Source organism: Leptosomus discolor, chromosome 4 (genome assembly GCF_034619465.1).
Source record: "Leptosomus discolor isolate bLepDis1 chromosome 4, bLepDis1.hap2, whole genome shotgun sequence".
NCBI classification, from domain to species: Eukaryota; Metazoa; Chordata; class Aves; order Leptosomiformes; family Leptosomidae; genus Leptosomus; species Leptosomus discolor.
In genome coordinates this window covers 10598555-10612376 of record NC_141394.1, presented here as the reverse complement: position 1 = coordinate 10612376, position 13822 = coordinate 10598555, and the positions used below count along the sequence as shown (strand labels likewise).

Here is a 13822-nt window from a genome sequence, read left to right as displayed (position 1 = left end):
CACCTCAGCAGATCAGTCAGCACAACCTTGAAGTGATGACTTGGGTGGGAGGAGAGCAGGGCAGGAGAGGGGGGAACATTTTCCTCTCTTATTGCAGCTACATTTCACTGAGGAATGGCCCCTGCAGTTCTTGCTATAGGCTTGGGTGCTCTGTCTTCCAGGGCTTTTGCAGGGCCTTCTAATTTGCCCCTGTGGTTGTCTCACATTGGTTACCTGGTAATTACAGACATGTTGAGAAGCTCACAAATCCTGAGGAGCCACAGGCAGGTACTTGCCTGTCTGTGCCTCCCTTCACACACCTACTACCTTCGTGTCAAAAGCAGCTGTGCCTGCCTGCCTGTAAATTTAAAACATCCTACATTGCACTGGACAGAGTAGCACAGCCCGTATTTCATGCTGGTTGTACAACAGCGGAGTTTAAACATACTGAAGGATAGAAATATTTGTGCAAGTCCTATATGCTGTAAGTACAGTACTTAATTCTTCCTCCACTGAAATCAGGCATGGGCTTAAAGAAAGGCTCACCAACAGCCCCGCTGTCAAAGTGCAGAGAATTGATGTGTCTGTAGCACAACTCCACATTTTCGCTCTGAGTCCTCATCCTCATGCCAAGTGCAAAAAAACAGAGAGAAGATGTGAAGCTGCGTGATGCTTGCATGTATGCAGTTTGTCCCGCAGCCCTGACTTGGACAGCTCACCTCTTTTTCACAGAACCTTGCTGTTTCTGTTCTCAGCTTTTATCTGCTAAGCTAAATCTGCTCCCTACAAGGCTTCCGTACAAAGACAGCCAGAATGGGACCTCCATCAAAGTGCTCTGTAACACAAATTAGGAGTGCTAAGTGAGTAGATTAGCCCTATTTGTGCAGCATTTGAGGTGCAGGTAGGACCCTGTCAAGTAAGTCTTTAGGCCCTGTCATCCTGTGCCACTGGAACAGGTTGGAGACACTAGCTGTGCCTGCTATCCCTTATTTCTGTGGTTCTACACCGATTCCGGGTAGCAAGTTTACACAGAGATCGTGCATGTGTTGCTTATCAAAAGCATGTGCCTAAGGCCTTTCTGCTACTTGAGTTATCTGGCCCAAGCCATTGGTTGTAGAGCGCCCAGCTTCAAAGGTAATCACAGCCCCTGCCACGTCTGTAATATTCGATCGATTCTGGGGGTGCTGTTCACTTAAAACCAGCTGCCTGCTTATACCAACGTGAAAGGTAGGGAGTGCTGAAAGAAGATGAGGGTGCTGCTCCAGGGAGTCGGCAGACATGCTGCAAGCATGTGACAGGCTTGCAAGTAGATGTGAGCCTGCCATGGAGGACAAGTCCCAGGCCTCAAAGGTTACATTTGCATGGAAAAACAGAAATAGATGGAGTGATTAGGCCCAGACAGCAAGATCTGCCTGGCGTGTTTGTTCGGGATCTGTGTGAAAGAATGTTTGTGTAGGCATTATCTGAGAAGGCAGCTACCCTGAGAGGTCATTTGGATAAAGCAAGCTCATTTCCATTGTAAGTATGCAAAGGAGCTATATTGGTTGGCATTTGGGATCGCAGGAGAGTCACTGATTAATGAACGCAAAGCAAGCATCTCGCAGTCCCCGTCCAGCTCCCATGCCTTCAGAACAAAGGTGTGTCACTCCCAGCAGTCCCATAGCCATCTGCTACAGCTGGAGGGCAGGTCTGCACCTTGAGCAAAGCTCCCAGAGCAGGAGGAACAACTGCCAGTTCTGAGCAGCTCCGTCCTCCTGAAAACCTGTCAAGGTTAACGCCAGACTTTGTGTCCAGCCCATAGAGTTCTGCTACAGAGTTTTCCCCCCTGGCATCGTAATCATTGAAAATGTATCCCTTCTTTTGCTCCTCAGGATTTGGTCCAGCAATCAACTGGTGAGGACTTCAGATCTTTCTTTTGAAGGTAGCATTAGCATCATAGGCACAGGGAAGGGCGAGTGTGGCTTCTTGTCTCTGGGCGCTACCTGTCCTACTGAGGGGAGAATCCAAGTAAAGGAGTTTTGTCCCTTGTCCTGGCAGGTGGGATTTAACACCACCTTTGCTGTCCTCACCCCTGAACTACCCTGCTAACAGACGGCGTGACTTAGCAGTCATTCCAGCATAAGCCTCATAGCTGACATTTGTTTTAAGAGAATATTACTGGCATTTTATTCAGCCTTTGCATATCCGTGGCTGTAGTGCAGCCACAAAACCATGCGCTCCAGAGGATGCGCGCACAGTGTACCATCTAGTGGTGTCTGGCTGAACAGTGCTGTTCACTTCCCGGCTGCAAACCAGCCTTTTAAACCCCACTCTGATAGGCCGCCCCTGGGGATAAGGGACAATTCAGAGCAACCCCCCTGCCAGACGTGGGTTTGAAGACCCTTTCTCCTTTGAAGCAGACTGCCTTCCTACTTGAAATGACCATCAGTTTTGATGGAAGGAAGACTTTGAGAGAATATTTTCAAGCAACCTCATGATTTACTTCTATTTCATCCTGCAGCGTTTGTGTGCAGAGTACATTAACATACATGTAACGGTGCCTCAGCAGTGCCTAAACCGAAGAGACTGAAAACACCCAACCTTTGTATAAAGAGCTTTTCCTGCCCTCTGTGCTCTCAGTTCTGAGTAAATGGAAGCAACAATTGCAAGCCCCAGGCCATAGACTTCTGCTTTTGCATAGGTCTTTCCCCTAAATCCTGACAGAAGTTAGGATCTCCAGCACATGTGCAGCATTGCTGTTTCTGGAGTAACTGGACCCTGGGGGCCTCCTTTTCTTTGGCAGTGAAACGGTTGCCAGCATTTTCGCAAAACGGGTGTGTGCTCTCCATGTCCTTGCTCAGTGGCTAAGTAAATTTAGAGCATCTTTGTTGTAAACGCTTGCCTGATGCCTCTCTGTGAGGCAGCGCCTGCACAGGGAGGGAGTTTTGATCATGGTTGAATTTGAGGCTTGCACCTCAACGCTGAGGTGGCCAAGTAGGGAGCAGTGGGTAGTTTCAGGGTGCTACAGGCGGGGGAAATCCATATCAATTCCTTCTTTCTTGCTAAGCCATATCAGATCAGCCTCCTGTCATAGCATTAATACAGCTTAAATTCATTTTTCTGCCAGTTGTTTTGTACAGTTCAGTAAAAAAATATCCAAACAAGAAATGTCAGGCTGGGGCAGGGAGTGGGGAATATGCAGGAGATGTGGCTATAGCTCTTTTCACTCAGAGACTTTAAAGAATCTACGGCTTTTAGATGCAGGTAGCTGGGTATCCAAATATGGTACAACAAATCAGATGTCTCTTTTATAAATGTTCGTTGATGATAGAACAAATATATCTTCATGCAATCTGATCGGGTATTCAGATTATCACCTATATGTGGAATTTCAGAGTTTTCTCTGTCTCCTCCTTAATGTCTTCTTTGTCAGCTGTTGCTGGCTTGAGCCTGCTCCTCAGCGACTGTAGCCATATCCTCTTATTGTCGTCATCCATATGACCAGGGTGATCATGGTAATGACCGATGTGGCAATGTGTTTCCCTTCTGACAGGCTGAGCTCATCGGGAGCTTGACCCACAAACTGGAAATCCTGAAGGAAGCCAAGGAGGGCCTGCTTGCAGACATTAAGATGAATAATGCTCTTGGAGAGGAGGTGGAGCTGTTGATCAGCAAGCTATGCAAACCTAACGAGTTTGACAAGTACAAGATGTTCATTGGCGATTTGGATAAGGTGGTGAACCTCTTGCTCTCCCTCTCGGGACGCCTGGCTCGCGTAGAGAACGTTCTGAGTAGTCTGGGGGAAAATGCCAACAGTGAAGAGCGGGTACGTATCTGCACAGCCATAGTGTCTTGGCCTTTTTCAAGGTGCAGGACAGCAGCAGTCACAAGAATGTGCTTGTATAAGCTGGGACCTCCAAAGGCTCACAGGGAGGCAGGTGCCTTAGTGCTTATGTATAAGCCGTAGCAAACACGGTTCTGTCCCTGAGAATCTTGGTCCCGGTTTGTATAAATGTCTTGGATCCTGCGGCTTTCGTCTCGAAACAGAATGGCTGATTTTAGGACAGCATGTCTGTGACCCGTGGCTGGAGGAAAGGCTGTATGGGGTTGTGCGTTGTGGAACGATCCACTGCCTTTTGCTTCAGTTGAAGCCGCGTTTTAACATTCTTTGGGTGGTTGTGAGAGACGAAGCCAGATTTTCCCAGTAGCTGTTGCTTTCAAGCAAGTTTTTCTGGCTTTCTCGGAGCACTTTCTGCCCCCCGTTGACTAGAACATTCACAGTCTGATTCAGTGGGATTCACGTTCAATCTATAATGAGGAATTCATCCTCCTCCCCCAGGATTTTGACTGTGTGCCTGGGAGCTTAGCAGCCATCCTGCTTCCCCCAGAGGTGGCAAACGTGGTTTGGGGAGGAAGGAGAGGGGGGATCCTTGAGTCTGGTGCTGCTGATACTGAAGCGCTCTCTCTGGTGTGTGCAGAGTTCGCTGAACGAGAAGAGGAAACTGCTGGCTGGCCAGCACGAAGATGCCCGGGAACTGAAGGAAAACCTTGACCGTCGAGAACGGGTGGTCTTGGAGATCCTGGGCAACTACCTTTCTGAGGAACAGCTCCAGGATTACCAGCACTTTGTAAAGATGAAGTCCGCGCTCCTCATAGAGCAGCGAGAGCTAGACGATAAAATCAAACTGGGTCAGGAACAGCTCAAGTGCCTGATGGAAAGCCTCCCCACAGACTTCACGCCCAGGGATGCAACAGCAGCGGCTGCCCTAGCTGCAGCACTTGCTACCTCTGCCGGGGTCGGTGGTAGAACACCTCCAGCAGTCTCTTCCTCACTCTAACCTTCCCCAGGTGGACCCCGGATACGGTCCTTCCGGTCGACTCTATTTAATCCAAGTACTTGGCATATGGTTCTCTACGAAGACAATGAACGGAGACAGGTTTAAAACAAGATGTTAATGAAGGAAAAAAAATAGCAATAATAAAGGTTTTATTTTCCTTTCCTTCCACCTCTGCTTCCTGGAAACTTAAATCAATGTGGAGGGAAATCTTCTCCTGCCAGAGATGAGGAAGAGTCTCACGAGAATTAAACACATTACCTTTAATAAAAAACATGACCTCCCCTCTTTCCTCCCTTTCCTGCCTACCTGGCACCTCATTAAATAATGAAGGATCTAAACAATGAAGCCTTAAAAATAAAACCAACCCATTCTACTGAACATTAATGATATTTATATTTTTTAAAGAACAAGACAGAATGTGTAAGTTTTTGTACATACTCTAATCAGTTACTTGATTCTACTTTGTTCTGTATGTAGAAAAGACATTTAATTTTGTATTTTGTGAAAACCTTAACAAAAAGAGGGAACCCCAAAGATAGTCATGCATTAGCTTGGAACATCTCTTCGTGGTTTTGTTGCCGTTGTTGTTGTGTTTTTAATATAATAAAGGGCTACCAGAAGAAGCTTCAACCTGTTTCAACACATGCTAAATATGCCATTAAGTGGCCTTGTGAAGGAGATTTTGACCAGGAAAATACAGTCTGGATCTTGTGATCCTCTGATTCTGGAGTTTAAACGGGCTTTTATGAGAACCTGTGTCTTGGAAGTCAAAGTTAGCGTGGAGTAACGAACTCAGGTCTGGACTCACTGTGGGAGCGTGGGGGGAGTCTGTCTTTGTTTTGAATAATCTAGCTCGTGATCTGTGTTACTGCGGCTGCCTGAATGCGTTGCCGTGAGATGCGAGAGGGACCTCTCCTGACATTATTTATAGGCCTGTTTTTGTGAAGGGATGGTGTACACTAGGACCTTTTTCATACAGCAGTACCTCATTTGCCTGAACCCGCTTCATCAGAAATTATTTTACAATTAGAAGAGGCATTCACTTGAAATCCAATATTCTCTTCCTACCCACAGAAGCTGTGCCCATGTAACGATAATGTTGTGCACCCTGGTTAGATAGCCAAGAGCCTACCGTAAAGACTATTGGATTATTTCCTAGTCAGGGCAACCTGAGGTAACTTGGTTTGCCTGACTGAACTTTACCGTATTGACTTACCGAGTGCTGGAGGACTGCTGCCAGTTAGCCGTCAGCAGAGCACGTTGGGGCAGACTCACTTTTTCTGTGTGGAACGTGCTTTCCTCTCTAACGAGCTGCCTCGCTGTTTAAACGAAAGGGCTAGAAGAACAGATTACCCCCATGGCTGAGGAGCCGGATTTGGGTCGCCTCTCTTCTAACCTTGCAGAGGTTTCCTGCTGCAGCAGCAGCAATTCAAGCTTCTCCTTTCTCCAGGCTGTTGCATTTTTCATCCCAGCCTATCTTGCCACCAGCACCAGAGCAGAGATTTTAGTCATGTAGTTTTTAAGTCCATTCATTTTGAATTTCAACTCTAGCATGTGACTGAAAACTACAACATTCGTTGCTTTCACTGCTGATGTTAAAGACGCTTTTTTTTTTTTAATAGCTCACCTCATAGCTCTTCCATGGGCAGCTTGGCAGACTAAAGAAAATGCAGGTGCCCTCTGTCATATCAAGCACCAATTCTCCAATACCCAAAAGAAAATCTGCCTGGTTTTGTAATGCTTTTAGAAGCAGCAAGCCAATTACCTGTGATGACAGCAAACATGTCCTTCTCATTACTTCTAAGCTTGAACGCTGTTCAGGCTCGTACAGCATTGCATGAGAACCCTGAGCAGCAGAACTGATTTTTATGCCTAAATAGCTGAACCAAAACCAAAATTGGAAGGAAATGTATTTTTGGGGTTACTCAAGAATAATTATTATTTGTTTGAGTGGAGTTCAGGAAAACAGTGGAGGATGCTGTTTCAAGCGAATCAAAACATTTAATTTGTCCTAAAAAAAAAATACTACACAGTACTTCAGTTTAGTTGTTGTAATTTAGATTTTTTTTTTTCACAGCCACCCTTCTATGCTACGCTTACCAAAACAAATCAAAAAGGCTTGGCAAATCTGGCAGGCCTTTGTAAACAGCCTGAGACCGGCCAACGGTGCATTTTCCGTTTAGTAAGTTCTTTCCTGAAAAAGAAAGTCCTGCAGTCTGCCCTCAGGTCAGGAAGAGCCTCCCATCCAGACAGGGTCTGCCTGTTTGCTCTGGGAACCAGCACCGACTTCAGGGGCAGCGCCTTGGGCTGCACACGCTGCGAGGTCCAGCCGCCGTTGCCCACACGGGACGCGTGGTTGACGTCAGTCATCACTGCGTGCTGGCGTTACACTGCAAGTCGAGTGTTTCCAAGTGGTGGGCGGTCGGCCAGCCTTGTGGTGGTGGTATATAAGGCTTGACTAAATAGTGTGTAAAAGAGTTTCTTTTGTCAGGTTTCCAGCTAAAAATGTTGAGGTTAAGGGTTCATGGTGGTTTACAGGAAATTCAGCTGTTTGGCATGGCTCTGCAGTCCAGCAAGTTTGGGGGTTGATGGTAAAAGTCCTACGTGTGCTCCCACTGGGCACACAAGCATCAGCTAATGAGGCAAGTGGTAGTTACTTACATTTTTATGACAGCTTGGATCTTCAGGTGAAAAATGAGTTAAAGCCCATATTTCTCTTGTAAGCGCTGCTAAATTTATCATTAGGGAAAATGTCTTTGCACAAATTTGTTCAAAAATTGCTTTCCTAACTGCAAGGTTTGCTGAGTTTGGTAGAATCACATCTTGACACGTATTTAAAGGTAACTAAACATAGGCCAAGCCAGTAGATTTACTTCTCAGTGCCTGTGGCAAAAAGGGGAACCTATTCATTCCTTCTTATCCCACCTTGATTTTCTCTTGTGTTTTTAAAACTAAAGTTCGATGGAAGCTCATTTCCCAGAGTGAAGACATGATTTCATGGGACAGGAACATCATGAACAGAATTCTACACTTACTGTCTAGTCCTTGTAAACTTACTCAAACAAATCTAAATTTTTGCATCTGGCTACGTGAGATTTTTAGATCTAAACCTGTAGTTAGGTGGCTGCAGTGGAGAAAGCCACTAAGCTGGGTACAGCGAGCGTGACTTGCATTGCTACTCCTTCCCCAAAATGTGGTGTCTTGTGCATCCCAGAGCTGGGGTATTTCCGCTTGCAGCCGCGGCAGGGGCTAAACATCACAGCTTGTTAAATGATTGAAAACACATCTTGCAACAAACAGTGGTTTTCAGCAGGTGGGCATTTTTGTTAAAAGTGAGACTTATTTTTATAACTGAAGTATCTGTTTGGGATATTGGAATGGAATACCCTACCTGCCACTGGGACAGCAGCGGAGCTTGCCAGACAGCCTGTGTGGCCTCCCTCTGTAGGTGACAGTGGATGAGACTCCTCCCCGAGTCAGTTCAGAGTACGTGAGTCAACCACCTTCTCCAAAGCAGCCTCCGGAGAAGTCCACCGACTGCCGAAGGATCCTGCGACAGCGACCTGGCCCGTTCAGCTGGCTGCAGTCGATGCCTAGCACAGGGTGCAGCGCGCAGTCTCACTTCGCTAGCTTGAGGAAAAAATCCTAGGAAGGACAAAGCGGTTACACTTTTGACGTTGCCAGTTCAAAGTAAAAGCCAGTTGTACAAAAGCAACAGGGCGCCTCAGCGCCTGTTACGTTACGTTGTGTTTGCACATTACAGTTAGGAGCACAGCATTGCTCCTGAGTCAGCATTCCTTAAAGGATTCTCTTCCATTTCCAGCCATTTTCTGAGGGACCCCTCAGGAATCATTGTTCCACAACCTCCTGCTCAGGCTGTAGCCTTGGCACTAGGGAGCTGGGATGCGCTTTCCCTGGGCTTTGAAAGTAATCGAACTGCATTGCTGTCACAGCACCCAGACGCAGCATGGGGGAACAGAAAAGGCGGAGGCGTGCATTTGCACCGTGATGCTGTCTGTTGCGGGGGATATTGAAGCAGGTCTTTTAAACCTAGCTCTCAGTAAGTCCTCACATGCTTTTAGCAACATGCTGCGCCTACAGTCTGCTCTGCCATGCCATGCCACGTGATACAAGCGCTGTGAAAATCCAGTCATCCAACTTGCAATTTGCTTTTTTTTAATCAGAGCCCTTGGGCAATTGATGGTCACAAGGAATTCATGTCAGATGCTTTCCTCAGGACTGAATCTAGTAAAGAGTACTTACATGCTGGGGTCTGTTGGTTGTAAGTTTATACACAAGATCTTTCGTGAAGGTTACCTGTAAAATTAGCCAAACACAGAGCACCAAAAGAGTTTATGTGTCAGGCCTGATCCATCATCTCCGCAACTCAGCCACTGTCGTGATTGTTTAGACTGGTAATTAAGAGAAGCAAGCAAACCAAACTGGCTAGCATCTCATACTCACTCCATGCAAATCCTGAGCATTAACATGAGCAGTGACTTGTCATTTGCGAAATGGGAAACGGAGCGAGCTTTTCATAGGAGAGCCCAGGCTTTAAAACAGTATGAGCAAACTAGGGGCATATCTGGAGACGCGATCCCCAGGTTTCTCCATGCCTTATTCAGCCATCTACCAAGCCAGTGTTTACATTTGGGCTTGATTTACATAAGAGCTGTTTCTTCCTTTATATCTCTTCCAGAGAGGATGTATGCTGACCGTGGCATGGCGTTATGGTTTGGCTCCGTTCTTACACGACTGCTGCTCATGCCTCTGCACGCAAACTGTCGCACACCCTTCGTGCGTTACAGGGTTTTTCTAGCAATGTGTTGCTGAACAAACATTGTTTGTGTTGTGCAACTGCATTTATTTATGCGGCCAGAGCGCTCTCAGTCTAGGAGACGGTCCTTTCCTGCCTGGTTTGGCCAGACTCTGCTATCCCTTTTTGATACAAACTGCAGAAATAGGCTGAATTCAGGGTGCCAAGTAGCCCAGAGGGTGCTTGCCAGACACTGAAACGCATGCAGCTGCTTATGTGCATACAGTAACACAACTCCCCCAGCTGTAGGTCTGGCTTTTGTGCAGCTTGCTGCATGTTAGTGCTAAAAATCCTGACAAAAATCTGCTTTCTCGCTGCCTGTTGCAAGATGGCGGGGAGCCGGAGCTGGCCAGGCTCAGCACCCTCAGCTGGGCTAGTGGGGGGCGTCAGCACGGCTCTGCCTGGATTGGGATTTGGAAAAAGGACTCATTTTCCACTACACCGTAAAGAAAACATGGTACATGTAAGCCAGGCAGCTTTTTCCTCTGATTTGCAGCTTGAGACTATGTCTTTCTGCTAGGGCTGCTGTGGGAGCGGACAGCCTCCACGTGAAACAAGAAAAGCCAGCAATACTTCTTTTGTTTGTGTTTGGTTTAGCACCAAATGAATTTTTAGACTGAAATGCAAAAAAAAAAAAAAAACAAAACCCAAACCCAACAAAAAACAACCCCAAAACACAAACACATAAATCAGCTGGAGGGAATAAGAGCTGGTGAAAGCATGACCGAATACTGAGCAAGTGGCTTATGAGGGACCTGCTTTTGCGCCTGTTTGTGCCACGGGTGTTTTGCTGAGCTAAAATAAGATTATGATTAAAAAAAAGGATCCGGGCAAGCTTAGAAAGGATGGCATTTGAAAATGAGAAGCTATCACAGGAGATTTTGAAGGAGAAGGTGGCTTTCTGCAGAAGTTTCTCTTGGCTCTCCACGCAGGTTTGGCAGCGGGCGCCATTTTACCTCACGAAGGGGCAGGGCGGGGCCGCCCCAACCGCCTCGCCATCTTGCTGCGGAGGGAGCGAGGGAGGGCTGCGCAGCAGCGGGCACACCGGGACACCCCCCAGTGCCCATCCCTCACCCAAATCTCCAAAAATGATAGCAGGGCCTCCTGCCCACCCCTCCAGGTGTGCTTTTACAGCTAGCACCTGTGGGGTAATCAGAGCTAATGAGGGACAGCGGGGCTCGGGGGCAGCCGGCCAGCAGCCCACACACAAGGGACAGCAGGAGGACGCACGCCTCAGCCTGAAGCCTGCTGAGAAAAGGTGAGTGCATATATATTTTTATTCATTTTTTTACCTCGTGTGGGAAGGTTTTACAGCCTGTGCCTGCCTGCTTACACCCGCAGTAGAGTCAAGGGGGAAAAAGGTCCCAGTTTGCTGGAAAGCAGGCGCATTGGGGGTTTGGTTTCCCTAGGGGCATCCTCAGAGGGAGGGCCCCAGCATGTGGGGATGTGGCGGTGCGCACGTCCATGGGATCTCAGCATGGCGTGCAGGCCCAGTGGTGTCCCCAAGTCGCATGGCAGGATTTGCCCTCATCACTTGGCTCCCGTCCACAGACAGCCCACCGTGGTCTGTACCTGTCTGACCCCACGGGCCTGGAATCGCACACCAGCAGCATCCAGCCTTGTGCTCAGACCTCCATCATGCCACACAAAAGGGGAATTGTGTGGTTAAGGTTTCCTGTGCTCTTGCACCAGAATGGTGGGAGCCGTTGTAATAAAGAATAAGGCCGGTTTGTAATGAAGTATGCATATGTATGTGTCCATTGCTGACTAACTAACTAGCCTTTAGAGATAAGGAGGGAGCAAAATTAGCCAAATGAAGGACACCAGGTGGAATCCTCCTATCAGACTGTGGGGCTCAAGGAACACAGAGGACTGAGCAGGATAGGGAGGGCAGCTAGCAAGAGCTGGTTCTGTGAGCTGGAAAAGACCCAGGATGGTACAGGGCATGCGCCACAGGACAAGTTCAAAAGTTTAACCATGAGGAAGACTCAGATCTTCATCCCCAAGGACCCCCAATGGAGGCATAACTTGGGCGGACTGAGGTGGGACTATGGGAGGAAATTATGTTAATGACTCCAGGAAATTATTAGAATAACCCAACCTTTTCTTAGAAATGTAATAAATATGTATAAAAGCTGTAAATATAAAGCAAGAACCCTAACGCTTGCGTGCGCACGTATGGGAGGACCTATCCCCCATGCTGCCCAGCGCCGCAATAAAGAATACCTGCTTAATAACACTTGGTTGTTATTGAGTTTTCTTCGATTGAGTTGGCGACCCAGATGGGACAATCTGTGTCCGGCTGCAGGAGCCGCTGAGGACAGGGACTCCCTAGGCACGCCCCAGGATTTTCCTCGGAGGGACTCCCCCAACTCATCCGGCTCACTGCAGGGGCAGACAAGGACCATCTACAGAAAAGGTATTCTTTCTGGTTCTGGTTCTGGTTCGGGTATACCCTCTGAAGCTGTCTGTAAAACATAGGAAGCATCCTACGAGGGACACCGTACGTCTGGCAATATAGCGCGCATCACTTGATCTGGAACATGCACTGGTTCTGTAATTTGCTCGGTGCTCGCACTGTGCACCGGGTCGGCCTTGATTTTAACATGTATTTTGACCATTGGCATTGATATTTGACTACGTGAATTGGAATTTGTTTGTTGTACATATGATACTGAATATTAGTCTGCCTGATGTTATAGTTGTTATTGTGATAATTGTAATTGTAGGCATCCTCTTTTGTGTATGTCTTTTGTGAAATGGTGTAAAGGAGTTCCTTGTGTGATAGTGTAAAAACTGATTATTGGTATTTGAATGTGAGTGAGTGAGACACAGTGTTACTGTGAAGCGAGTGCAGAGTCCCAATCCGCGGTTCCGTAACCCTGCGAGGGGCCCGGCCGGAGACAGGACGAAGCGACTGGGAATTGTTCCAAGTGTATGTCTGTGAAACAACAGACAAAACCTTTTAAAGGTACAGCCCTCTCCCTCGTTACGGAGGTATTGAAACTGCACAGTTAGGATCTTTTTCAAATTATTATTAGTATAGTGAGGGCTCAATAAGCTCTGATAAAATAGATTGGAAAGATTAGGGTGGTTTTTTTTTAATATAGGAGATGGGGTCTTCACAGAGTGGGGGAATTTTAAAGAAAAGCCCCCTTGGATGCGTAAGTGCATTGGAAGGAAATCAGGGGCCCAGCAGGGGGTGTGGTAAATAAGAAGACCCTGATAAAATATTGTAACCAATGGTGGGCCCTTTATGTACTTGATGATGGAGAAAAATGGCCTTTTAATGGAACTCTAGAGTATAATGCTCTTTTGCAATTAATGCTTTTCCTAAGAAGGGAAAAGAAATGGGATGAGGCAGTGTATGCTGACATGTTTTTCACCTTGAAAAATCATCTTGAGTGGCAGAGGGACTGCAGAATCTATTTGGCACCACAAGGCCCTTTGGTGTTAGCCTTGGAAAAGGATAAGAAAAAACAACCTAGACTAAGGAGATGCTGTTTGGCATGTAGCATAGGACAAAGGTGCATAAAATATAACAAAGAAAAAGATGAAGAAACACCGCCCAAGCAGCTGGGCTATCCCACTGCCTCCCTTCATTACCCCAGCTATTGTATCCCTCACATCCTCCATGTGAGACAGGGGAAGAGGCAGAATCAGGGGAAAATTCGTTTGTTGGAGTGCAAACCTGCAGTAAAACTAAAGTGTGAGAATTTAGTGGGGAAAAACCTAAGATGGTTGCCCCTTTGAGGCAAGTGTTGGGGCCAGAGGGACCAGCCCTAGTAAAAGCCCCCTTTCCTTCAGCAGAAATAGAGATCTGGAAGGAGGTAGCTAAGGGCTACAGGGATGATCCACTGAAAGTGGCGAAAAGGTTTGAATTTATAATTAAGAACCAAAATCCAGATTGGGAGGATGTAGATATGCTACTAGGGGAAATGTCAGAAACTGAGAGACAGATGATCTTAAATACAGCCCGGGTACAGGTACAGGCACAAATAATTAGTGGGGTTCTTCATGGTACTACTGTGGAACAAGAAATTCCAATGGACAATCCTAACTGGAATCCAAATATTCCCCAACACTATGAAAGGCTCCGGAAGTATAGAGAATGGGTGAAATACAGTTTCGAACTTGCCATCCCAAAATCAATTAATTATTCAGTTTTGTATGAAATGAAACAGGGACCCCGGGAAACTCCCACTGAATT

At 47.0% G+C, this 13822-nt stretch overlaps 1 protein-coding gene across 2 annotated transcripts in view; it reads left to right on the top strand.

Moving 5' to 3' along the window:
- Positions 1 to 4796, top strand: part of SHROOM3 (shroom family member 3) — a 151593-nt gene extending 146797 nt beyond the window's left edge. For both annotated transcript variants that reach the window (XM_086463812.1, XM_086463813.1), the window contains 2 exons: positions 3512 to 3784; positions 4437 to 4796. In XM_086463812.1, the coding sequence (XP_086319938.1) occupies positions 3512 to 3784; positions 4437 to 4796 (633 nt within the window). The remainder of the gene's footprint in view (positions 1 to 3511; positions 3785 to 4436) is intronic.
- Positions 4797 to 13822: the final 9026 nt, after the last annotated feature.